We start from the raw sequence: 26,683 nt of genomic DNA, 5'->3' as shown, positions 1-26,683 counted from the left end.
ATTCTACTCTTCTCTGCAAGTCCAGGACATTTATTTTAATAATTTCTAAAAACAACTGCTGCCACTGTATATTTTAGTTCGTCTATTGATTCTTGCAAGAGGGGCAATTAGTGAATCCTTTCTGTGTACGTCTGTGTTTGTTCTTGTTTTGTTTCATTCAGAAGATATGCTGCTCCTAATGCTCGCATTGAAATTTCTTTTGGCTGTCAGTATCGCCATGTCAGTGGCAGTTACGTGGGATGAAGAAGGAAACAGAACGAACATTTTTTTGTTTAAGTGCTTGTTGTGCAACAGAAGGTCAAGTCACCAAGTATTGACATAAAACAGCAATGCAAGGAAGAAGAAAAAACTGTGTAGGACAAATACTGGTCACCCTTTCCTCACTTCCAGTCAGCTTAGTTCATTGTTTTCCAGTGCATGCGCTTCATTCTAGAAAAATACAGGAACTTGTATTTCATTTTAGAGAACGCCAATTTGTGTATCCACAAATTGTGAATAACCATGGTCACCCAGCTGTGATTGTTAAAGGATGTTCTGTAATGACAGCTAATTGTATATTTCAGCTCTGTATATAAATTAATCTTTTTTACTGGAACACCTTTCTAGATGAATCATGTGCATTGCAACCTGCTAGATGTATTATAGTTGGTTAGTTTAATAATGCTGGTAATCTTTGAATTAAAAATTGCATGGGTTTTAGACCATAGCCACACTTTTCTTGCCTGGTACGTAAATGTTTCCTTGTTGGTAATTTCAGTACATGGATCAGTTGCAGAAAGAATGTTTTTGCAAGAGAGCCTTTCAAAGCTTACGAAGCTATTAGTCGGCTGGAGTTTTTTCTCAAGAGCAGAGCAGGTCTGAATTCACATTCAGGTCTCTCTATACCATCCCGGCAGCATGTACGAGACACGAGTGAACGTGGCGTGGCGGAACGGTGGGTAGCGCAGCATGCCAGAACGCCACAAAAGGCAAGTTCACGCTTTGGGGCTAACGGAGCATAACCACGACTAGAGAGACCCTTTACACCTCGGAGAGTCCCTTCTAAGATACCTGCAGTAACTTCCGTGTCCGGCCAGCAGCCAACACCGTTAATCCAGCCTGGGCAACCGTGGCGAGGCGGACCACTACGGCAGCTCGGCGCTGCCGCCCGCCCCGGGGCGGTGCCCCCCCCTCCCCGCCTCGCCCTCCCGGGGCCCGGGCGGCCGCCAGCTCCGCTCCGCTCCGCCCCGCGCCCTCACTCGGCGGCGGGATGGGGCCGCGCTGGGCGCTCCTCGCCGCGCTCCTCCACGCCGCGGGCGGCCGGGTGAGTGCGGGGAGCCTGTTACGGGGCCGGGGGGAGGCGGGAGGCCCGCCCGTCCGCCGCTCTGCGGTACCGAGCGGCCTTTATCGCTGTAGTGGTTGCAGGGCGGGAGTGCCCCTGGTGTCGTGCAAGGTGTAAGGCAAGTGGGCATCGTTCTGCTGTCACGCTTGCAAGTCCCCTGAGTTACCGGTCTCCCTCTGCTTCTACTGAACTCGGTGCGAGCTCTACAGGGGCCTCAAGTCCCACTTCTAGACTAATTCAAAGCTCGTCCTGCTCCCTTTGGCTATGTCGTTGTTATTTCCTGGCTTCTCAAAGCAATGACTAATCGTTTTTCCTGGATTTTCATTGGAAATGTGTTGATTTTTCATGCTTGTTTGCATATTTGCAGAAACTGTCAAGGTCCTGGCAAGTGCAGAGTGTAAATCTGTATGTATTTTACACCGTTGTTTAAACAGGAAGTGCTTGTTGTGCTCTGCTGGATCCCTGAAACTATTCCCTATTTACATAGAAAAGCCCTTTAATTTACATCTAAGACCTGATGTGGTGCAGCTGTGACTGTTCTCTTTTATATCCAGCTGTACCACTATTTGCCAATGAATGCTTTTAACTGTTTAAACTAAAGAGCTTGATGGGGTCTTTTTGACTTTGTGTGTATGCTATACTGGTATATTGATAGCACTTTTCTACCTGATTTTAAAGTGTCCTGAATTGTGACGATAAATACGGAAATGCTGCTGAGATGTCCAGGTCATTGCTTTTTCATGGGATGTGGATATTGTTTACATGTTTATTTAATCATATTAATTTAGCCTTGATAAGATAAAGGTTCAGTGAAACCACATGAGGATGTCAGAGTGTATACTGAACCTGGAATTACATAATGGTCTTTTGAGGAGTACCAGGTGCTATACTGGGTTGATAATTAATTATTGAAATTAATTCTTTTAACTTCTTCTCACTCATTTTGAATTCAGCCCTGGTTTATAAGGTGATACTATTTTGAACCTGATTTACTGAACACCTTGGAGCGGATAGGGTAGAGCAGATAAAGAAGGGAGAGTCTCAGGATTCTGGCAGACCTTACCACCAAAATTTAAGTGTAAAGTTTTGTCATGCTTCTTGCTGAACAAAGGGTTTTGATTTGAAAGGAATTAACTCTCCTCTCACCCTAAATATAATGATGGAAATCATGAAGGAAACTTTCAGCATCACTTTTTGCATTGTGACAAACCAAAGAAAAGACCATATATAAATTAGAAAAACAAAACTAGTAGCTTCAGAAATACCGCATCTGCCACAGAGCTGGAAAAAACCTGCCTCATATCAATTTTTAAAAGTGATCAGTTAAAGAAAACTTACTTGATTTTTTGAGGGAGAGAAACTGACAAAGCAATAGCTCTTGAGTGACGCTATTTCTTGGGTTTTTTCTCATTCAGGTGAAATTACCTGAAAGCTTCTAGCCGCAGTCCCAGTGTTACTTACAGGAATCGAACATAATTTTTGCCATTTTGAACAACTTAGTCACTAGATATTTTTAATAGAAACTTTCTCAATAGCCTCAAAACTAAATAACTGTCCTTTGCAAAGCAGTGCAGTGTGCTCTGCAGTTTAGTTGCTGATGCGTGCAGAGAAGGTCATCCTCTGGATGCTCCTGAGCGGTTGTAGGGGAATGCTGCTGGTACATGGAAGGTGTGTTGATAACCATGCACATACTCTGAACTGCAAAAGGATGAGCATAAGGGAAATCTTTTGGAAAAATCCAGAAATAAAACTGAGCAGACTGCTCAGATGTCCATGCTTTTTTTATGGTCAGAGCTAGGAGGGCTGTGGGTGACCTGCAGCTTTGTTGTTGTACATATCCACACTTGTGGTTGTTGCATCAAAGTTCATGATGACAGTCTTAACAGAGCATTGCAAAAGTCATCTGTGATACAAGCAACATCATCCCAGGAAAATAATTTGTTTCAAAATATTAGAGAAATGCCAGTTCTGGCATTTGGCCTAGATAGAAGACAGTTATACCCTCTGGCAGTGTGTTTGGCTGGTATACCTGGGGCATCTTAGGGAGGTTCTTCATCTACCATCTTTACACTTAGGGCTCACATAACTTCTCATTTCCTGCTCTGTTCTCAATGTTAGGTATCACCCTGTCTCCCTTAGATGCATCTTCTAGGATGTCTGCACGTAAGGTCAAACCTAATGTGGCCAATCCTGACTTGCCGATCCTTTCTTGGGATCTTGCTCATCACCTGCCCTTCTCTGACAGGTGGTGAGGATACAACCTGTCCTCCTGCCTCTCAGGCCTGCAATCTGTTATTCCTCTTGCTTTCACGCCTTGTTTGCCTGAGTATCTTTGATTTCCACAGGGACACTGTAGATTTTAAGACCTGTCAGCTTTGACAGTGCCTGTTACTGTAAGTGTCAGATCTTGATTTAGTGGATAATATCTTTTATTAGGACAACCTTTGGGAAAACAGACCAATTTTCGGATACATAAGCCTGAAGTTTTGAAACAGAAGAGCTGGTATTCCTGAAAATGTGTATGTTTTTCCAAATACAGATTCACATAATGGACCCGTAATTTTAGATATTTGCAGGAAAGCAGCTTTAAAGAAGCTTTATGGTTTGAGTATAGTTGGTGCAGCCTGATACAACTCTAGCTGATTTTGGCGAGACTTGCTGTTATCTGATAACTAATCTTCAACAGAATTATTTTTGTAAATTACCAGTTTAAATATTTTAAACAGAATTCTGTTTTTTCCTGTCTTCAGCAGGTTTGGTAGCTCAGCAAACGATATTTTTTAACTTCAAGTCCTTTCCGTAGCAACAGATTTTTACATCAGAGTCCTTGGTGACTTCATTGTGGTTTCATATGCGTAAAGAACATTACACGCCAGACGTAGTTCCTGTTCAGACTCCTTTGTTTGACAGCTTAAGTTTGAAGAAGGCAACTGTGTGAAAAAGAGACCAATAAAAATGTAGACATGTGAGTTAGGATTGAAATATATGCTTAAATATCTTTGTTTAAATGGCCTCCTTGAGTGAAAATGAATGTTATGTGAATGGATTAATATATATATTCATCCATTATATTAACGTATTTTATTTCTATTATTGAAGATACTTAAATTTAATTACATATAAAGTCCAAGAATATAGGAACAAGCTGTAAGGCAGGAATTGAAGGAAATTAGGTTCAGTATAATTAATATTCAGCACTTAGGGAATGCATTACATTGTGACATGCTGTGAGTAGTTGAGACCTGGACTTCCTCGCCAATAGGTAGAGCCAGGTTGGTGCATTGGATCAAGCCCTTCTAATTTGACAGAAGTCTGTATCCAAATCTTGTTCAGTAGTTCATGACTCGGGCTCAGCTCTGGTACAGACATGAGGGTCTCAGTTGTGGCTGGCGTCTGTATGACCGTGTGGGAGGGGACAGCCTGCAGGCCCTTTCCCTTCCCTTGTGCTGCTCCACACAGCACAGATAACAGCTGCAGGCCTGAAAAATCATGAGATACAGGCACGTTCTCTGCTAGTTTTGTCTTCCAGTGGGTAGGGTATTGGGAATCTTGGAAACAATTGTGCTTGTGCATACGTATTTAGAAGAGTCTGTACTAACCTCTCAATTGGTATAGAGACTGCTGTTAGCCCACTCCTCTCCAGTGACAAATTAGGTAACCTATCTACTGGATGTCTGTAGTGCAGATGGGAAAATTATTCGAACGGTGCGGAGACTCTGGAGAGAGAGTCTTGAGTCATTGACTTTTTGCATCTTAGTTATTGCTTAATACACAGGCATTGCAAAAATCTCCCTGGTGAGTTGGGTAGTCAAAGGCAAGCATGGTTTACCCATTTCTGTGCCAGAATATATTGCTTAATTTGATGTGCATAGAGCTAGACTAAATTTAATGTTTAATAATGTTTGTGCCTCTGCTGCTAGATAGATGAGGCATTTTACTTCTACTTGTACCTGTCACATTAAAAGAAGTCTTCCAAAGTCTTCATTTTGTCTGTATAAATATCTTAAAAGTCTGCTGCCATTAGACGCTACTAACTAATCTGAGAAGTTCTAAGGCTATAATGCAAAAGATGCAACATCAGGTTAATTTTCCTTCACACAATCTGCTTATAGAAAATTGAATCACAGTAAAAGCAGAAGACAAAATAAGGACTTGGGAGAGATACAAACAGTAACAAATACAAAGATTGTGGAATAGAATCTGACCCCTACTCATCAGTCTTTCAGCCCAAAGTAGCCAATGGATCTGGATGCCAGGTACAAATATTGTGGTGCCCAGCTTGGACCTTAAAATTGGCGAGATGGCTAGAAAAAGTGTGGTTTTCTTGTAGCCAAGAAATCCAGGAGTTTTATACCTAGTAAGAGGCCTACACTTCCTACAAAGTAGCAGATTTGACTGCTGGCCTTGACAGCTTTGATTAAGCTAGTTTACATTGGAAGTAACTACTAGAATTAATGGCATCCTTCCAGTGCAAACAAAGCTGAGCTCATGTGTGTATATAAATTGTACTTAAGCGAGTTACAAGTCCCTTTTAGTTTCCCATAATGTTCTTTGAGGACAGCTGGCAAGAAATTGTCAACTGTATGTCATTGAGAGCCACAGCTCATCAGATAAAATTTCAGGGAGATTGTATCAGACAGTAGAGATATCCTTTCAAGCACAACTTAAAAGACACAGATGTGAACCCATCAACCAAGAGGTTTTCCTGTGTCTTTAACTTGCAGGGCAGTATTTACAACAGACAATACAGAGGATGAGATAAGAACATTTTTTGCCAGGAAGCCTCACCAGCAGGATAATTTGTGATGCTGTTTATTATATTTGCTCCTTTTTTTTTTCCTGTGTCTGCTCTTGCAGTGAAGTTTTATGTTTTAAAAAGACTCAAGTGCTTGTTTTAATGAAGTTGATCATAGTGACTACAAAAATGTGATGACAACACTCGGATCTTTCTTCTTTTAATAAACAAGAAGGTAACTTAAATGACTTTTGATGAGAGCAGAGCCCTTTTCTTCTCCTTTATCAGATTTTAGTGTCAGCTCACATTTGCAAATGGTGTGGTTTATTGTGGCCCATCCTATGAGGGTATAATACCAAGTGAACCTAGAAGGTATTGAAAAGCCTTGTTTTTATTTTTTAATTATTATGGTTATTATTCTTATTAATAATGATGAAACTGATAATGTTGAAGCCAGCCTCCTTGTTTTGCTTTAAAGTCTTCAATCCTTGTGCAAGCACCCTTTAAATAAGCCTTCTTAACTGGAAAGCAAAAATGGAGGCCAAAGTAGGTTTTGGAGATATTTGAGGCTGCAGCATGGTTCCTGCAAAACTGGCTTTCTTCTCATCAAAAGACAAAGAGCAGCATTTGAAAAATGCAGCTTGTGCTCAGCAGCTGTTTCTTACTTCACCTACTCTAGTGTTTAAGATGGAGAATCTTTTTTTTTTTTCCTTTGGTCATCCTTCCCCACCCCATCACAGTTTCTAGCCTGTTAAAAGCATCTTTACAAGTTTGTTCTTCAGTTTGCAACTTGACTGTTTCTCATTGATCTGGCTGTGAGAGAATGGGAATGGTATTGGTGAAACCCATCCTCAGTCTCCCTGGTTTTGAATCTTTAACTCAATGCTTTCCTTTTTTCTTTTCTGCAATGAATACTGAAACTTAAGAAGGCCTTTCTCTGCCTTCACATTCTCAGGAAAGGTTCTTTTTGACACTGACCGTTGAGTAGATGGGTGAAATGCTGTTTCTGCTATACAGCTAGATAAGAGGTAAATATTTCATAAGCTGTATGAGAAAACATTGGGTTCCCTTTAAGCAATTGTTGAGAATGGGAAGTTTTAGTCTACTTTGTCAGTAATATGAAGACACAATAGATAATCAACATGTTTTTTCAGTAAGAAGGAAGGATGTTTTCATTACCGGCCTCCAAAGAGTTTGTTCCTGTTTTGATTTCTCTTTTTAATAATACTTTTAAAGTACTTCTCTAAATATGTGTAGATTATACATGGAGCAATCTCTTCAGACTGCAGAAAACTAAGCAGTGTCACATACTTTTTGAACAGCATCTTTCTGATCTAGCAGGAAACTCCTACGCTTGTACTACCTAACATTAGCCTTTTTCTTTTGAGTGAGTATATTTTTCCCTTTGAAAACAGACGGCAGGTCCTCAAATATTTTGACACTTGTTCATTGAAGTCATTGAGCTGTGCTAACTGGTGTGAGTTGAAAATTAGGTGCACTGTATTTCGTTACTTTCTTATGCATTTGACCTGCCATATGAGGTAGGTTTTTTTATTTTCATTTAAGTCTTGTAGACAGTTGCTCCTTTTCAGAAGCAGCAGTGCAGTTTTTGGAGACATCATTTTCAAAACGTCAAGGCCTTTCTCATTCAGAAAGGAATCACAAAGTATCTGGAATGATAAAAGCCTTTTTTCCTTTACTTTGGTGAAACAGTTCTAATGGTACAGGTTCTTTGACTGATGGGATGGGTTATCTTAGCTGGATATTGCATGGGTGTAAGCGAGGACGAAATGAACGTAAGCGCAATAGAGAATTGAGCTTAGTGTCCTATGTCCTTTGCACCCACTGAAGGAAACAGAAAGATTCCTTCAAGCATTGCAGTGGTGCTAGACCCACAGCTCCCTTTTCCACCAGCTCGAGAGGCCCGAAGGAATTAATAAGTAGCAAAGTCAATCTTTTTGTTTTCAAATAGGGCTCTAAATGTGTATAGGAAGTTGACCTACTGAGTGAGAAGGTATCATTTTTAACATAGCCACTTTGCAGAAGATGCTTCTCCCCACAAACCAACAGTAAGAATTCAGGTTTCACTGGCGTTTTGTTAAAGGTTGTTTGAATCATGGCAACTGAGAACAGGTACTTAGCCCTTTGGTTTGGGGGGTGCAGTAGTGACCAGGTGTGATGCTAATCCCATAGTTCCATTGCATTCTTTTGAACATAAAACCTGGAGAAGTCACTTTGTTCATTGTGACAGATCTTTGAAAAACAGAGTAACCTCTAAATGGTCTCAAGTAGCTTATAAGATGTGCATTCTCCTTCAACTTTTTGGCATCTGCTGCTTTCTGTTTCATCAGGCCTACATCAGTGCCTTGGGAAGGAAGATGGTTATAATTGCACTGATCTTTAAGTCTTTGTCTCTTTTGAATGTCTACTTTAGGGTCAGAATGGACTTGTGACTCATGATTTCCCATTAATTTCTCCTAGGAATATTCATTGCCTTATACACCACAGTTTGCACAATGCAAAGATCCCAGCACTGAATTCTATGAAGAAGGACTTAATAAATGTTGCAGCCAGTGCCCTCCAGGTAGGTTGTAATTCAAACTATTGTTTTACGCAGCCAAATTCAGTCAATTTTCAGATGAGTGTAGTACATTTTGTTTATTTATACATCTGAAGAGCATTGCATTTTTGCTGTTGTAATGCACTCTAGCTGGAAGACAATAAAATGCTGTCACTGGGTGGGCAGCTACAGATTCTGTCCTGTGACTTAGTGCATGTTTGCTTCTGCACAAATCCTGTTTTTAAAACAAGAATAAAGCAAGATGTCATTAGCAACATTTAAATGATATAATGACAAGACTGTAAAAATATCTGCAAAAAAGACACATTGTTCATCAGAATTGGAATTCTCTTACAAGGTTAACCTGGCTGGGGCTTATCAGGAGGTAGGCTGATGAGCTCTTGTAAGCACAGTTTTCTGCTGAGCTCTTGTAAGCACAGCTTTGCGTGGTGTTTAAAATATTAAAGTATTTTTAAGTGAACATTGAGCGGGGAGCAACAGCTCACTAAGGGAATTATAAAAATTAGAGAATACATGTCAGACCCAGCCCACTAATAACAAATATATTGTAAAACAGGGCATGAGGTAGAGCTTAGTTTCTGTACTTTGATAATATCACTTATATAAGGGGCTTTCCATTGGACAGGTTGATCTATAATTGCTCATTAAGGGAGTTTTGTTGTCTTTTACTGTAAATCAGACACTGCAGACCACTATCAGAGACTGAGTACAAGACCACAGAAACTGTCTGCTTTGAGTTGTCATGTCTTACACTCCAGTGATAATTATTAGTGATCTTTTGCTAGCAAAAATTGTCGACTGCAGAAAGGTGGGTGTGTGGGTTTGGTTTTTGGGGGGAGGTAGTAGTGCCATTTGGATATTTTAATAATAGAGTTTTTTTAACAAGTTGTCATTATATTATTATATTAACCCAGCAAAAAACTGCCTTTTTTTCTCATTACATGCTGAGCAAACAAAATCTGTCTCCAAAAATGCTGAGTTGCAGTCAGAGACATCCGGAAGTTTAAGCAGGAAATCAGTATATGCTGAAGCAGCCACAGTTGATTGAATTAACCGAAAATGTCTAGGTAGATCTGTCAAACTTCCTTTGTTAAAAACACAACGAATGAAAGATGATAATTCATACGTAAAACCTTTTTCTGTTGTGGTATGTACTGTTCAGTCTATTTCTCCTTAATTTTAATTTTTCAGAATAACAAACTGGACAAGTTGTAGGAAGTATAAAATCTTTATTTTTCTTATGATGAATTTGAATTTTTTTACTATAATTTCTCAAAAATTGAAGCCTAAATCATTAGCAGGATGTGGGAGGCAGAATTTTAAGCTTCAAGTAAGTACATGATAAACCAAAGTCTTTGGGAAGAATTCCTATGGCTCACGTCCAGGGCCCCTTCTTTCGGAGAACAAAGATCCTCCAAGCAGCTCCAAAGACTTTCTCAGTGTTACTCCTGCTTTCTGAGTATATTTTCCAGGATATTTCTGTACAGGATATGAGACATTGACTTTAATCATCACCTTCCTTTCAAGCAAGGGGGAAATGGCAACTGAGGTGTTTTCCTTTCTCCAAAATGGATATGTTGGAGCTCATATTTACTTATTTCCACCACTGCACTGAACCCTGTTGTTGGTGAGAAGCATTGGAGAAACTACCTTTGATAGCTTTTGATTTTGTCTGGAATGCCAGTAGCTTTAGAAACTTGTTGGTTTGATCTGTTAGGGCTGGCTGAAGACGTGAAAGAAAAAGGGTGAGCTCATGTCCCTTCCGTAGTGACAAGCAGTGAAGTTCTAATTCAGGTCTGTTTGTGATAATACCTTATTATGCCTTCTTCACTTGGTGCCTGTAACGGTAGTAAGGGCCTCACCCAGACACGTCATTCTAGCACATGCCTGACGTATGGCCTGAAACACCATCCTGTGTTTCACCACAAAACAGAGCTTCTATGAGGGTAAAAAGTTTGGTTTATATGCTGTGGTAGCTGCATCTAAGTATATGCTGAGGGGTTTTGTTCAGGATTGAGGCTGCCTTGTTTTGAACATAGCTGGAATTCACTGAACTGAATGTAGGAATAGGGGTCAAACATGAATAATGTAAAAGAAATCAGAGTTTCTCTGTATATACTCGCAGTCCTCCTTTAAATCAATACTTACTTGGTATATGTTACCAACCTGATAGCGGCAATGAAGGGAAGGTGTTTCTACAGCGAAGAATGAAACTTACCTTAAACAATTCCTGGTGTTCTTTTCCAATGAGATGTTTTCTCTGTTTTGTTTTGTTTGGGTTTTGTTTTTTTGTTTTTAATAGGTCAATATAAGGCAGAGAGCTGCAGTCCCACTGCGGACACAAAGTGCAGTCCCTGTAGACCTAACACATATACAGCAATCTGGAATCGGTCTCCTCAGTGCTTTGCCTGCTCACCACCCTGCAGGAAAGGTAGGCTTGAATTATTACAGAGGCCTTTGTGAGTTTAACAGTGTGCTCAAAGAGTACGCTTGGTTTAACCTAGTCTTTTCTCCTAAGAAAACCAGGAGGTTTTGTCTATCACTTGTATAGTCCCATTCTTATGCTTTTGGTCCTCACAAGATTTGGGTAGAGGAATCAGGGAAAAGTCTTGCGGGGGGCCCTGCCCCTTTTTCTCCCTAAGTCCTAAAAATGTGACACCAATCTTTTATTCTTGGAAACTAAGGGACTGCATCACTACAATAGATCCAAATGTCATCGGTAGAATAACTTCCTGCTTATACTCTCCAGCCAAGGGAGCTTAAGACCTGATTTACATAGGGTTAAATGGATAAATTACATTTCCAGCATCCAGTCATTTCTCAGTTTGTCTGCTGAACTGACAACAGCAAACACCAGTTGTGATATTCTTATATTATTTTTATTTCTTTTGCAAAGCAGCATAGTCAGTGAGAGCACGCTGGTTCAGTCTGTTAAAGCAGCTTAACAGTTTGTAAGGTAGTACATTGGACCAACATCTGTACGTTGGTCTAATAGATCATGTGCATTAACAAATTCAGTCATACTGTTGCCCATCACTTCTAATGGAAACTGGTGTAGAAAATTATCTACTTGACTCACTGGCAAGTAAGTTTTAAGGATACAGTCTAAGTTGTTCAAAGGACCTTTGATCTCATCTAAATAGATAATCCTACAAAGCTGGTTAATTACAGTATGAAAATGTTTGTAATAAGGTCTCCAGTCACTTTAAATACAGTTGCATGATCTGCATAGACTACAAATCTTAGTATGGCCCCCAGGTACCGCAGTGGTGAACACAGGTAACACAAATGTGCATATTTATGGTTACGATACACTATAATGCAACTGCAGGTACAGAGTTTCAAGTGTGCATTCTACAAATGCAAATTTCTGCTTTCCTAGAGACAGAGAGGAAACTCTTCCGAAAATGTAGATGTTGGGGCATATAATGTATTTGTTTTATGATGGTATACTAGCCAGAAGCTGCAAAATTGTCTTCAGTTTGTGGTATGTGAACATCACCTCATATTCAGCTGAAACATTGCGGGCTATGATTTTAAATGTTGCTAATGACATCTTGCTTTATTCTTGTTTTAAAAACAGGATTTGTGCAGAATCAAACATGCACTACGTCACAGGACAGAATCTGTAGCTGCCCACCTAATGAGTACTGCATTTCAAAAATATATGACTCCTGCAAAATATGTAAAGTGCATAAAAAATGTGGAAAAGGTTACCGAGTTTCCAGAAGAGGTAATTTAATTCTGAACACTCTACACACAAAATAGTTTTACTGTATGAAGAGGGTTATTTTTTGCATTAATAGTCCATAAATATTTCTGAATCTGCCTCCAACTCAGTAAATTACAGGAATATAGTCCTTTAATTCCCTACAGTTAAGCATTCGTTTTAGTGCAAGCATTATCTTAGCAAGTAGGCAGTAACTACAGCAACAGTATTCTCAAGAGGCATAACCAAAGGGACAACATGTTGCATTATTTTACTACCATATATCAGAAAGTTCCCCAATCCAACTTAATCTTCCTTTGTTTTGCTCTACTGTGTGATTTATTCTATACAAGTGACTCAGATTTGAGACTACTTAATTCCTCCTTACATCCTTGAAACAGGGCTTCAGGTTGAATTTTGGTTACAGTAAATAATGATGACTCTATGCTGTTCTGCAGAATTAATCTGTTTTTATTAGATGATGAAATTCACCACTCTGATAATGTAGCTGTCTCAAGATGATAAATAATATTCAAAGAGGTGGAACACTGAGTATTTTTAAGAAATTAAGAATCATTTGAAAATATACAGAACTCCAACAGAATGGAATAGGGGGTCAATCTGTCAGGGACTAGTGAAAAAGCTCAACTTTGTCTGCAGTACCACATTTTAACCTTTTTGTGGATTTTTACAGTCTTTGAGAAAGATGGACTATCAAGGGCACCAAACTAACAGCCGATTAATCTTCTGATTTGTGTTCGGGTTGGGTGTTTCAAATTAATCTCTTATATGACAGTTAAAGACTGTATTTTGTGTACTGCCTCTGTATCACTTCTAGGATCTGTACTGCAGACCTTGTATTCATTCTTGTTTCTCACTAGATGACTAACTGGAGTTTTTCTATTTGTTTAAAGGGACAGATAGCACAGATACAGAATGTAAACCTTGTCCTCCTGGCACTTTTTCACATGAGGAATCTTACGATACCAGCTGTATACCACATACGGTGTAAGCCAGTGTTTCTGTCCAATAGCAACCTTAACTGTGCACAGGGTTGCTTTCTTTCCTAACTTCTCTTTTTGTTTCTTGCAGTTGTAAATCAGTGGCTATTCCAGGAAACAGAATGAATGACACTGTTTGCAGTGACTCAGGAACAGCAGTTGCCACAGTTCTACCTCACACTATTTTGAACCTGCTCCTGACCCAAAGCTCGGCTTCCAGCAAACCTGAAATAATAACTCGACCTGTCATTTTAAACTCTGTACCTGAAATGTCTCACATAATCGGTGAGCTACTAACTCATTTAAAGTCATTTTTGTCTGGCTAGGAAGCAAGTTTTTATTTAGTTCTCAGTTTCTTTCCAAGACCTGTACCCAAACAGAACCTCAGAAGACCTGAATTAATTCAGTATGACAATGTTTGTAGTGAGTTGTATAATATTTACCTATGTATCTGCGCTACCCTAGTGCATTCTACAGTCCTTGTAATTCTGGAAAGATTTCTAAAAAGTCCCAAACTAGATTATACAGGGCATTTCCTGAGAATTGCTACTATGAAGGAGCTGGGAGAAGGTTGTATCTTAGATTCTGGACTAGGCAAACTTGACTTCTTCATAAACCTCCTGGTGAGAGGTCTTTGGAGACTTCTGGCAGCCTTTCCTGCGATGGGAAGTCCTTATAGCATGCAGAAGTGCACATGTATTCTCTCCTGTTCACAACCTATCCAGAAGGCATATACGTATAGGAGCATTCTGGGCTGTCTGGCCTTGTATTTAACACACTGTTGCTAGCCTAAAGAGGTCTTTTGTGACTGAGGCCAAAAGTCTGTCCTCACTTTTCAGGACAGGAAAATTCAATTTTATGAAGAGTTGGAGACTGAAATGAGACCTTGGTATCTGACAATAGAGGCATCAAATGTGAATGTCAGACACACCTGATACTTGTAAATTTAGTTTTTGTAGCCATGGACAGAAACTACAAAACTACCTCTTTCTAATTATGTTCTTTGTCAGATCACCCTGCTAAATAATTTATCTTTTTTATTTATTTTCAGGATCAGTAGCAGGTCCATTGTTATTGGTCCTGATAATCAGTATTTTGGGGTATTGTTTAGTCTCCAAAAAAAAAGGTAAGATTCATGAAGTGAAAACAAGCAGATATGTAAATATTGGGAAAAGTGTCATCTCATTTCCTTCCAAGTTGAGCCTAGTGGTTGACTGATGTTAGTGTCTCAGAAGATGCTAGCTCTCTTTGAAGCTTTTCTTGTGGCTGGACATGGATGAAATATCACTAATGTGGAGGTTCTTTGGTGTCTAATAATGCATGAGTTAATTTACGTTTTTTTCAAGGGGACAAGGAGATGATTTACAGGTTTCTGCCTCACTAGCCGGCAACCTATAGCTTCTTGAAACCCTGAGGAGCTTTTGACACCATTCCTCTGTTACATTGGGGTGAAATTGGCAAAAAGGTTCAAAGGTCAATAGAAGAGAGACTAAGAGAAAACTCATGCAGATAAGCTTGATCACATAAGCTTTGCGGCTACGGAAAAATAGAATTAAAAAAATACTCCAGGAATTCCGTATATGTTTAGAGTAAAAATATTGTTATTAAATCACATGGGATGAAATTAATCTCAATACAGGGGTAGAGTGAGGCAAATGTCCCATTCAAATCTCTCTTGTTCCTCAGATTTTAGATAATTGTCTAAACATACAACATCCTAGTGCAGTTGGACAACTGTACAACAGTTGTGCTCCTTCTGGAGCTTGTTAAATATTTTGTACTTCATCATTTAAATATTAGACATTATAAAATGTTATCATTAAACAGTCACGACCATAGTTTATTGTCATCCATACCTTTTCTCACTGACACTATATTAGAAAAATTATTAATTCATGCAGAGGGTCCTCTTTGCTTGCTGGCTAAATTTGTCACCTTACAAAATTAATATACTGTAGCTTTCAACTAATGTAGTATTAGGTGTAGGTGTAATAAATGTACATTTCGAGTTTATTCCAGGAGCAGAGGATATCACTCAGACAAGTTAAGAGAGCAGCTTTTGCCATTGAAACAAATTTGGGTGCTAATGAACTGTCTTTCCTCACTTGCAGCCCTTGTATACTCTCCAACAAGAACAGAAGCAGATTCGGTGAGTGTCACTCCTTCCTTTCTATCTTTTCCATTTCTTTAAAAGTTATATAGAAATCATGCAGTCTTATCTAATTACAAGTAGCAGAAAACTGCACAGCAGAAAGACAACTGGAGTGAGAATAGGATGGTTTGGTCCCCAAGCTAGATGGCAAGATGTACCTTACATAACCCACATAATGTACCACCCTCGCTTTATGTTAGGCTGTATTAGCAATAAAACAGAGGTGTGGTTCAGAAGACCAGATTTTTGAGCCGTTGTTCCCTAGGTAATCAGTGAAGTACTGTAGGTGCCTTCAGGAGACAGGTTCATTTTGTTGAATGGCTAATGAACTGGTATGAATTTTACTTACTATGCAATCACTACACAAATGGCAAATATCTGTGGTTTCTTTAGCTGCCTAAGTACTGACCAGTTCTTTTTTAGTGTTTTCTAGAAAGACTAATGTTTTGCATTTCTCTGCAAATCTTCCAGCCTTTTTCCCCTACAGAAAAGCAGTGTGACAAAAAAGTAAGAAATACAGGATCGCAAAACTCCAGCAGTTCTGAACAGGAGGAACAGCATCTCTTGGAAACTTCTGAGTCCAGCAGTAGCTCCCTGAATAATCCAACTGGATCTGCAAGAGTCAGTGTGAGAAGTAACAAAAACAATGAAAAGAAAGAAACAGAAGGATTTCAGCAGCAACATTCAGCTGTAGAAGGTTGTAAGCTTTACAGCGGAGACAGACACAACTCTGCGAGTTCAGGTAAGAATGTATCAGAATGATCCAGAACCTCTTGGATTTTGATTATCAATTATGAGTCTTTTTAGAAGAAGTTTAGGTGGCAGGGTAAAAGATCAGACTCTTGTTCAGCAGAGAGAGTATTTAGTAACTTTTGAAAAGAAAAAGCGATTGTGTTAAGTTGTCAGCCTGAGACAGTAAAGAGTGTCCTCAATGGAGAAAGAGTTATTTGCAGACTAGGCAGATCAGTGTGATGGTAGGCAGTTACCTGTGAGTGTAAGAGCCAAAAGGAACAGTAAGAAAAGAACATAATCAAAAGGATCTGAAATGCCAACAGGTGGACAGGAAGTTGGCTGTTATCCAGGGCTCTGTATTAATTTTTATGGCTTTTTTATTTCTGGGATGACACGTGGATTTTATGGTACCAAAAAACCCCTAAAATGTTACAGAACCAACTCCACGAGCTTGCCTAAATTAAGTGAAGCAAGAAGATATTTAGTGTCTATTTTAACTTTTAAGTCAAAGAACTGGATAAAGAATCCAACTGTCCTTTTCTGGGTTTCATTCTTCCATGTTTAATGTGTTTTCTGTTTATTTGACAGAACATTCTGGTAACGGAGGAACGCAGGTGAATGTGACTTGTATTGTTAAAGTATGTAGTCCAGACTGCAGTTCCCAGTTGCCAGAACAGACTAGTTCAACTAGCATGGATTATGGAAACGCTCCCTATTATTCCCCAACAAGGGAAGAAATTCCCCTTTCAAAAGAAGAAAACCCCTTGAAAAAAGGAACTGAAATTAAGAGCTCAGTGGAAAACGAGGACAATTTGCTCCAAGACTTACTTTCAGAAGAAAAGAAGTTTCCTCTGGGTATTCAAGATGCAGGGATGAAAACCAGTTAAAGGAAATTGCAGATCATATACTGATTGACTAATAAAATTAGCCAAACAACGCCGTATCTTCTGAAATAAACATTATCTTAAATGTAGCATTCCTGCAGAGACTTGAAATTTCAGACGAATATAGACAATGATGCTTTAGAGGTTTTTAATCTCGTCAGCTTTGAGAGTCAAAGGATGATCTTTGCAGCTTAAAAAAATTTGAATGCTTTTTCTTTTAAACTGAATGGCCAACTCCTCCCTTTCTTGGTGATACCCCAGAGAGACCTTTACCAGATTTGAAAAGGAACATTTTTCTAACTTTATGCCATCGATTTATCTGCTGAGGCTTCTTGTGATGATAATTTGGGTTCAGGTATGCCACCTGTCAAGAACATGTCTGTGACTAGCTCTTCTGGAGTTAATTTACTGGAGATAATTATCTGGAGTTAAAACTGGAGTTAAATTATCATTCATTCGATGCTAATGAATTATCCATTTTATTTCCTATCCCCTATCTTCATGGACATACTTTCCCTCATCCTCATGGATATTTCTTTTATTATTACAGTTTGCTTTTGCTTGTTATTGGACCAAACTTCTCAAATCAACTTCTTAAGTACATGGAGGAGTGCAACCTTTCACAGGAGCTTTTTTTACTAGATTACAACTATTATGTCTAAACAATAGCATCTCATTAGCTGTACATAGTTCATTTTATTTTAGAAAAGAAAATCTAGATTAAATAGTTGTTATCTTAGAGTAGGAAATAAGTTCCTTTTATTGACAAAGTTTGTCATCTTTGTGTCCTGATTTAATATAGTTTCCTGATTGATTCTGACCTCATTTTTGAGGTTAACCACAACCCCAAAATATTTTTCTCTATGTTCCAGTGAATATTAGAGAAGATCCATGTCAGATATGCCAGATAGCTCATGCCTACTGACCTCAGGAAAAGGACTCTCTCTGGATGATTGCATGGCATAATCTGTAAAACGTGGAATTGACTCAAACCTCAGAACCAAAAAATCCTGTTGTCCTTCACTTCTTGCGTGATGCTGAACATCCAGCCACCTCTTACAGAAAATTAGTAGAGGTTTTCTTTGAATCAAGTGGGAGTCTTTTGGTTTTGGAAGTCAATCTTTAGGATCCCATTTCCCATAATTATATTTTTTATGTGTGTGACTTAACTGACAATTGTGGTGTCTGTATTCAACCAGAATTTGCAATATGGTGTCTGAGTTACATTTGAGTGAAGTCATACAGTAGGCGTAACTTTTTTCTTTCATGCCGTGAGAACATACTGTTGGACTAGATGATCACTGTACTTCCCTTCCAACTGAACTATTCTATTCTACCTCAAGAGAAGCTAAATCTAGTAGTTATTTCTGAGGCCTTAGATTGAAAAAGGGTATTTTGGAATGGCATTTATTCTACAGCTACAGAAGAGATACAGATTTTAAAAATACAAATTTTAAACTTCCACAAAAGCTATGAGGTTTACTAATATTATTTCTGGAATGGAGAACTGGCAAACAGGTCTTTAATTCTACCATGAGAAACCTGTTACAACTGTGTATTAAACTTGTACTTGAAGGTAGTTCTCAGAGAAGACTTTGAAAATGGGCACACTGGAACTATTACAAAACTGAAGGATTTAGGCAAGAAAAGAACCTAATTTTATACAGCGCTTTGAACCTCTTGCACTGTAGTATTTTCACGTCTTGTTTGTCAGGTCCCAGTACTGGGACCAGATTGAAGCAGCGGTGGAAGATTTTTGGAGAAGTTTCAAAAATGTTAAAAAGGAAGATCCTGTTACAGCATTTAATTTACTGGGTTTTCAAATTACGGAGCTGTGTGATGGAATGAAAATCCAAGTTTTATGTTGAAGTGGGAAAGATGCACTTGTATTTGCTTATAAAAAGTTAAAAAAAACCAAACAACGCCTGCATTTTTTGCAAGTACATGTATCTTCCAAGTTCCCTGACCTCTTCATTAAACAAAATTCTAATTTCTAGAATGGGTTCTTTCATTCCATACGTTAAGCTGCTGCTTTCCAAGCAATTTTATTTCCTCCTGACGACAGGAGGACGGATCCCCTGCAGCCTGTGCCTGAAGAGAGGACTCTCATCAACAACCACCGCTCTTTCGCTTCAGCGTCGGCGAATGCGCTCATCGTCTTGGCCTCCAGCATGGGCAAACCGGCCTTTGACGCTTTTACGAGCCAAAAAGCTGTGCTTACAGCCACTGACTCGACGCCACGGCGGCTGTGAGGGCCCCCCTCCACCCCCGCGAGGATCCCGGCCCGGGCTCCAGTCACGCAGCCCCCGGCGGGACGTCCGCCCCCTCAGCCCCGCGCTCCGGGGCGGGGCGAGAGCGGCATGGCGCCGCCCCGGCCCGCCTCCGCCTCGAAGAGGCGAGGGAGGCGCACATCGATAGCTCGGCGTTCCCCTACCCAGGCGTCCCTCCGTCGGTTGGCTCGGGATCGATTGGCGTGCGGCCCGCCGACCCCGCGCACCACCGAGGAGGCGGCCGCCGCCGGGAGCCCAGGTGGGTACCAGCGGGCTGGGGGCGCGGGGCGGCGCTCGGGCTCCGGTCGTCCTTTCCTCCTGCGTCGGCCTGCGCTCCGAACTCGACCGCGGCTGCATGGCGCGGGCCCGGCCCCGAGGGGCCCCTCCCTGCCTCACGCCCCTCGCGGGGCTCCGCCCCGCCGCCCCTGCCCCCGGAGGGGGGCGACGGGCAGCCGCGCAGTCCCTTGTCCCTACGCCTCGGGGCCGGGGCCGCGGAGGGGAGCGCGTCCCCCCCACACTCCCCGCGTGGGGGCTCCGCCCTCAGCCTCGCGGCCGGGCCTCGAGGGTGCCCCTCAGCCGCCCGCCCCACCTGGCGCCCGCCGTTTGCCCCCGGCCTCTCCGTGGCTTCCTCCGGGCTCTCTGCGGCCGGCTCCGGGCAAGGTGACCTTTCGCTTCGTCTCCGACACGCGTTGCGTGCCAACAGGTCTCCTCGCTTGCCTGTCTCCTCCTCCTCCGCGCGATATGTTTGCTCGCGTGGAGGGAGAGGAGGGAGAGTGTCCTGAAGGCTTCTCCACGCCCTTTTTTTGTGTAAGCGGGCGCTGAGTGAAATGCCCCCCCTCCGCCTTGCACGGGCAGGCAACATCATCGCAGGTCGCTTCCCTCCTTGCCGCGCAGCTTTCGAGCTGCCTCTGGCACCGCTCTTCAGGGCCTGCCTCGTCCTCCCTGTTGGAAAAATTGCATCTTTTTCCAGAAAAAGTGAGCCAGCTTTGAGCGAGGTCCCGGTTTGGGCTGTGGGCTGCGGTTCTCATCCTGATAAGTGCTTACTGTTCCTTTTTCACTGTGTACGTTAAGGAAATAAAAACTGCCATGGAAAAGGAGTGTCTTGTTTTTCTTTCCAGTGGCACGGCAGCGGACTAGAAAGTTACAAATGTGAAAGCTTTAAAACATTTGAAAGATTCCTAAAACAGTTATTTACGTTCCACAAGTTTAGGTTAAAGAGGTGATTTACTTTATTTACAGTTCTTATGATGACTTCAGGCATGGAATTGTTCATGCGCTGGAGGTTTTCAGTCACTGGGCTGCTAACCTGTTCTGTGCTTCTGAATGTTTCCTCAAGATCTTTCCTCTGATTTGGTTTCTGACAGCTGTAGATTTCTTTCTTTAATTTACTTTTTTTTCAGGGTAACATGACAAGAATTACTGTATTTGCTTTTGTTTGAAGTCTGCCTTTCTTGACAATTTTACTAGAATAAAAACCTATAATATAGGTTATATATAATATATATATATATAATATAAGGTGGTGGCAGCCCCATTTGTACGAATGCTTGGTCTTTATTATGTGAAGTACTACTATTGTTTTTGAAAAATGTTGAGAAATTTTACAAAGATAAAAATGTTCAATGTGTTTAACGTGAAGATATGCTTTATTCGCATGTAATTTCCCTGTGTTGTTTATGATTGTGTTTCATTCTGCATGACAGCTTAGTTTCACTGTTCAGCCTTTAGAAGAAGCCTTTCCTTATTTGCTTAATTCTGGTTATTTTATTTAACTGTATTAGTTAAATGTTTTCACTGGCTTTTTTTAAAAGAAATAAAGGCTTAAATGTGGATGCCTAAAATCAACCAAACCTAATTAGGGGAAAACACTGAATCTTAATATAAAATTTAAAAGGTAACTCTTGAAGTAATTTTTTCATTTTTTTTCTTCTATTGCCAGCTGTAAATAAGTCTGACGTATCTTGCTTTTCTGCTCTGTAGAACTCAATCTTACGTACACTGGTTTGGGGAGGTATGTGGGATTGGGAGACTTTTCTAAACACAGAACTAATACATTTGCTGCGTTCTACCCGCAAGATATGACCTGTGTGCTTTTTTTCCTTACTGTAATGACATGCTTGATCTTGCCCTTGCAGAAGCTAATAGTGGTTTTGCAATTCACTGGTTAAAAACTTGAACAGGGACTTAGGGGTTTTGATAGTCTGATTACCACATAAGTTGAAACAGAAATGGCTGGAGAAGAGTATGAAGGGAAGCGCTTACATGTATGACCAGTGTTGCTTCTCTAATGTAGCTTTTGTTCCCTCCTTGATGCAGTAATCTGTGCTATCTCTTTGAAAACCTATTAGAGTAACTGTTGATGAGCTATTTATGGGGCTTGTATCTTATTACTTCCCACACATACACTCTTCCTAAAAAAGGGATTTGGGTAGTGTGAGTTGTTTCACAGATGTTATGTAAGAATTCTACAGAAATACAGTTGAAGACTCTGGGCTGTCACTTCAGACCAGGCTTCCAAAACCAGAATGCTGGCAGCTTGAAGAAAATACTGCCAGCAGAAGTTGAGGAGGCCAGTGCAAAACGGCTTCAGTCAACATGGAATTTTAGTCTTCCCTTTTCTGGAAGAGGATTGTAGATAGACCTTGCTGATTATTGCAACAGAATGTGGTGTTTTGATTAGAAAAAAGATGGAAAGATGAACTTAATTTGCAAATGGGAGTGGTCTCTAATCAAAGATCTATATGAAACTCTGATTTGAGGCTTAAATGGTATAGCAGAAAGCATTTTTTAAGGTAGAAATCAAGCTTAGTGTTTTTACTGCTTTTTAGATGGATTACAGTGATAGCAGTGTGTCAGCTCTGCTGAGAGTGTGTATTTCAGATAATAATTCTCTTCATGTTTTTTCTTTCAGAGTGAGACTGTAATTATGGAACAGAAATCCAGAAAATGACAGAAAAACATTAGTTGCCCTCTTCTAGGACAGTCATGTTGGAAGGATTGGTAGCCTGGGTCCTCAACACCTATTTGGGCAAATATGTCAATAACCTGAACACAGACCAACTTTCAGTTGCTCTTCTAAAGGGTGAGGCTTTGTGGTATTTTCTGTAGTGTTTTCGTACTGTGATTTTAAAAAAACCAAAAGTGTTATGTTTTTGTAACAACTGGAAGGTGGAGTAGAAACAATATCGTGTTTAATGTTTATACAAACCATTTTAACATAGAGTTTTGTGCTGGCACTTTACAGTGAATAGTAAATTCTCTTGTGTTCCTATCTTTGTTGCTTTTTATCAACACTGTTAAACCAATTTATATGAAACTTTCAAAAGTATGCTTAGCATATCTTATCAGCATGTTTAATTTATATAATATTTGAGTGTCATTTTTCTTGATACTGTTCAGTAACTTTTCTGTTGAGGGACTATGGCAGGAAGTATTCTGTAGTATTTACCTCTTAAGTTTTGGTGCTAGTAGTTACTCCCCTGTAATTAAGACTTCTGGTTTATGTCACGTTGTGTTCATGAGTCTTATAATTTTACAGAGTCCTCAGATCAATGCTTTCTAATTTACCTTTTGCTGCTATTTGCTATTTTTGGAGACAATATTTTATAACACTTCAAAGCTTTTCTGTGCGTGCTTGTTGTAATATTGAGAAAATACTCGAAGTATCTCTTTTGAAAAGACAAGGAGTAGAAGCTTTCTCCTTGGTTACAAGAAAGTTCAGATCTAAAACCTGCAGAAGATTGCTTCTAGATTACCTCATCAAATAGTTTGAGCATATGTCATTGGAAAATTAACAAGTATGTTAAATAACCACTGCAATTGTAACACAGCTTGAAGCGGTAGGTTGGCTGTTCTCATGAAATCCTATTTGATTTTTTTTTTTCTTTGAAACATGGTGCTGGTCCTTTGAGGCTTATAATGTTCAAGTTAGCGTTCGTTAACATAATTTTGTTTAACAGACTTGTCTCTTTTTCTGCTTTGTATAGGTGCTGTTGAATTGGAAAACTTGCCACTAAAGAAAGATGCCTTGAAGGAACTGGAATTACCATTTGAAGTAAAGGCAGGTTTGTATTTTGCTTGTGTGTGCAGGACAAATATGTATAAACAGGAGGTATTGCATATTTTAGAAGAACCTTTACCCATGAGTCAGAGGCTTGAAGAAATGAGGTAACCTGGTTTTCAGGTAATCCAATTCTATTTGAGCGTCTTTGTTTCTTACACCACTTTTTCTTTTATGTTTTCTAAGGATGATAAAGTATGTTTACACAGGAATCTGATAGCATCTCTGTTTTGTATATTTAGGTTTTATTGGCAAAATAACACTACAGATACCTTTTTATCGCCCACATGTGGATCCATGGGTGATATCTGTCTCAAAGCTACACTTAATTGGTGCACCAGAAAAAAAAGAAGATTTTGATGAGGAAAGGGAGAAGTCTCAAGAAAGAGAACACAAGAAAGCCCTTCTTCTAGCACTTGAAGAAAAATGGAAAGTGAGTCACGCTCGTCTGTCATGGTGAAGAAACCACTATGGTAGCTGGATTGCATTTACATCTCCTAGCAAGTAGGAGAACAAATGCATAAGAAACTAAGTTAGAATTTGATTCATACATGCTAACGTAGTGCAATTTCTGTGCTACCCCACCCCCATCATGCTGTGTCCCCCCCATATATTGGAGACACTGAAATGGGTTTACTTTCTCTTTCTCTCTGTTCACAGTAATTGCAGTGTAACAAGGTACATTGTTTCCTGACCAGTTGTTACAGTGGTGGTTAATGCTTGTCCCTGTTTTCTCTTTTAGAAAGAACGACAACAGAAAGGGGAATCTTACTGGTACTCGGTTACTGCATCTGTAGTCACAAGAATTGTAGAAAACATTGAAGTAAGTGTTTGCATTGTAGAGCTTTTCCCACTTATTAAGAATTAACCTGTGCCCACTGTGCTTCACATTATGTAGTCCTCAGAGAAGAAATAACGTAAATCAAAGCTAGATGTTTGGCAGAGGGCAGTCCCTTTTCAGATGGAACCTTCATAACTTCAGTCTTAAACTAGTCCTGATGGGGACTTCTAGAAAGGAAAAACCCTCCATCCTGCTTTTACCAAGGGGAAAACATCATTTTTTTTTGGTTTGTAACAGTAGGTGAATAATGTATTTGCATGAAATCTGATGGTTTTTGCTCGCATTTTAATTTTTAGTTATAAACCCAGCAAAATACTGAATTGTTGATGAAGCAGAAGAGCATGATTTGTTTTGATAAAAAGACAGTTTGTAAACAAAAAAGTCAGAGTTTCTGCTGATCTATGACTTTGATTATTTGACTGCGTGTCATCTCTCAAGTTCTTTATTCTTTTTCTGCTATTACTAAAAATCTACCATGTGTCTCCTAAGTTTCAAAATGACTCAAAAATATGGCTGTTGTGCTCAGTTGCTTTTCCTCTTTGGAAGTCCTAATGTAGTTAATGACATTTTAGCAACATTTACATCATTAATCATTTGTCTTTAAGAACCAGAAGCTTTCTACATATTCATTGCTAAAGTTTGTCTGCTCACCTCCATGAAAGGACTATCCTTCTTTTTTCCTTGTGTGACTGTATTATTTGGTTGCGTTTCAACTCAATAGAGACAATTCAGAAGCAAGACACCTCAGACTGCTTGCTTTTCCTGATATGTTTGAGAAGAATGTATTTGATGCAGGAGCTGAAGGCAAGAGTATCTATACTTTCATCAGTCCTGGACTCTACATTCTCTGAGAAGCGACAGTAACTTGGTGCTCTGAAAGGTTTTACCAATGCAAAATTAGTTTGGGTCACCTCGTATTGTTATTCGTTTGTCATTCTGGCCAATGCTGATGATTCTAGTGCATAAAACAAATTGGAGTCTTTGGTTGGCAACTGCACATTTGCCTTTAAAATGGAGAATAATAGTAGGGTAGCAAAATAAAGTATGCTGTCTTGTAAAAGTGACTACTTGATTTTGGGGAGAAGGGCAGGGACTAGTGGTATCTGAGAAGAAGATAGAACCAGAGAGTACAAAATCAGAAGTGAGGAATAGGATTTCTATGAGATCTAAAGAACTACCAGAAATTTGTTAGAGAATTGCAGAAATTAAATATTAAATTGCTTCAGTATTAATGATTAGTACTGCTGTCCACTCTAATATAGTTGTCTCTAGTAATGTTTTTTTTTCTGTCTAGTTAAAAATTCAGGATGTCCATTTGAGATTTGAAGATGGTGTCACAAATCCTTTGCAGCCATTTGCGTTTGGCATATGCATCAAAAATGTATCAATGCAAAATGCGGTATTTGAACCAGTAAGTATAACTTTTTGTACAAGAACTCATGGCAGCTAAGATATGATGCTGTATTTTATGGGTGCTAGTAAATATTTAGTAAAACATATGGCATTTTAATAATCTTCTCGTTATTGTAATAAATTGATTCCGGGCATTTCATATTGTTTATTGAGTATGTAGAACTAAAAACTGCATGGCACATGTTGTGTGATCTTGACTTTATTCCACTTTTTCTACTTCAGGTAGAGAAGCTGATGCGGAAAAAACAGTTGGATGTTGCTGACTTCAGCATTTATTGGGATACTAACTGCACATTATTGGGTGACCTGCCTCCTGGTCAGCTACAGGTACAAGAGAGAGATTTTGCATATGAAAGAGACGTTGTTGTTGTTAGTCTCCTTTCTATATTGCAGACCTAATTGACTTAGAAATTATTGGATCTTGGCTTTTAAGAGCAACAGAAGTTTATGGTTAAGTTGTTTTTTTTAATGGACTGGCATGCTAATAAATTGTATTCTAGTATGTGAAACCAGTGCATCCTAATAAGTATTGTACGCTCATTTCTTATAAGTTTGCTTGTAACCCACAGGAAGCAATGGATAAGAGTATGGAAAGTCGTGATCATAATTACATCATGGAACCTGTATGCACTTCTGCTCTTCTTAAGAGAAATTGTTCTAAGGAGCCTTTAAGATCACGCCAGACTCCGCGGCTTGAGTGTGACATCCAGCTTGAGACTATACCCTTGAAACTTTCACAGGTAAATACCAACCATCTTCATTTAACTCTCAGTGTCTGAAACAGACTGTTGAGAAGCGGGCTAAATGAGGCCATCATGAGCTCTGTGCTATGAACTATGTTAGGCTGTGTTGGGTGTCCAAACTAGTTAGTGTTCAAGATTGCTTTGGTATCTGTATGCCATATTGTGTGCTGCTTTATGGTCAGTTTCGAACAAAATGACTGATCAAAGAAGGTACTACTTTATGTTTTGGTTATCTCAATGT

At 39.7% G+C, this 26,683-nt stretch overlaps 2 protein-coding genes across 2 annotated transcripts in view; both read left to right on the top strand.

Annotated features, from left to right (window-relative positions):
• The first annotated feature begins 1,231 nt into the window (after positions 1-1,231).
• TNFRSF1B (tumor necrosis factor receptor superfamily, member 1B) lies at positions 1,232-17,118 on the top strand. Its single transcript, XM_010577521.1, has 10 exons — positions 1,232-1,303; positions 8,538-8,640; positions 10,940-11,068; positions 12,221-12,370; positions 13,261-13,354; positions 13,439-13,632; positions 14,399-14,473; positions 15,459-15,496; positions 15,971-16,241; positions 16,820-17,118. The coding sequence occupies exons 1-10, from the start codon at positions 1,250-1,252 to the stop codon at positions 17,116-17,118; spliced, it is 1,407 nt and encodes a 468-aa protein (XP_010575823.1). The 5' UTR covers positions 1,232-1,249.
• A 2,418-nt stretch (positions 17,119-19,536) lies between these two features.
• VPS13D (vacuolar protein sorting 13 homolog D (S. cerevisiae)) overlaps positions 19,537-26,683 on the top strand; it is a 109,988-nt gene continuing 102,841 nt past the window's right edge. Inside the window, exons 1-8 of the mRNA XM_010577296.1 lie at positions 19,537-19,644; positions 22,297-22,467; positions 23,372-23,449; positions 23,688-23,878; positions 24,188-24,268; positions 25,581-25,697; positions 25,922-26,026; positions 26,269-26,439. Coding sequence (XP_010575598.1) covers positions 22,371-22,467; positions 23,372-23,449; positions 23,688-23,878; positions 24,188-24,268; positions 25,581-25,697; positions 25,922-26,026; positions 26,269-26,439 — 840 coding nt within the window. The 5' untranslated portion in view covers positions 19,537-19,644; positions 22,297-22,370. The remainder of the gene's footprint in view (positions 19,645-22,296; positions 22,468-23,371; positions 23,450-23,687; positions 23,879-24,187; positions 24,269-25,580; positions 25,698-25,921; positions 26,027-26,268; positions 26,440-26,683) is intronic.

Source organism: Haliaeetus leucocephalus, unplaced genomic scaffold (genome assembly GCF_000737465.1).
Source record: "Haliaeetus leucocephalus isolate CR32 unplaced genomic scaffold, Haliaeetus_leucocephalus-4.0 Scaffold556, whole genome shotgun sequence".
NCBI lineage: Eukaryota > Metazoa > Chordata > Aves > Accipitriformes > Accipitridae > Haliaeetus > Haliaeetus leucocephalus.
This window is presented reverse-complemented; position numbering and strand designations above follow the sequence as displayed.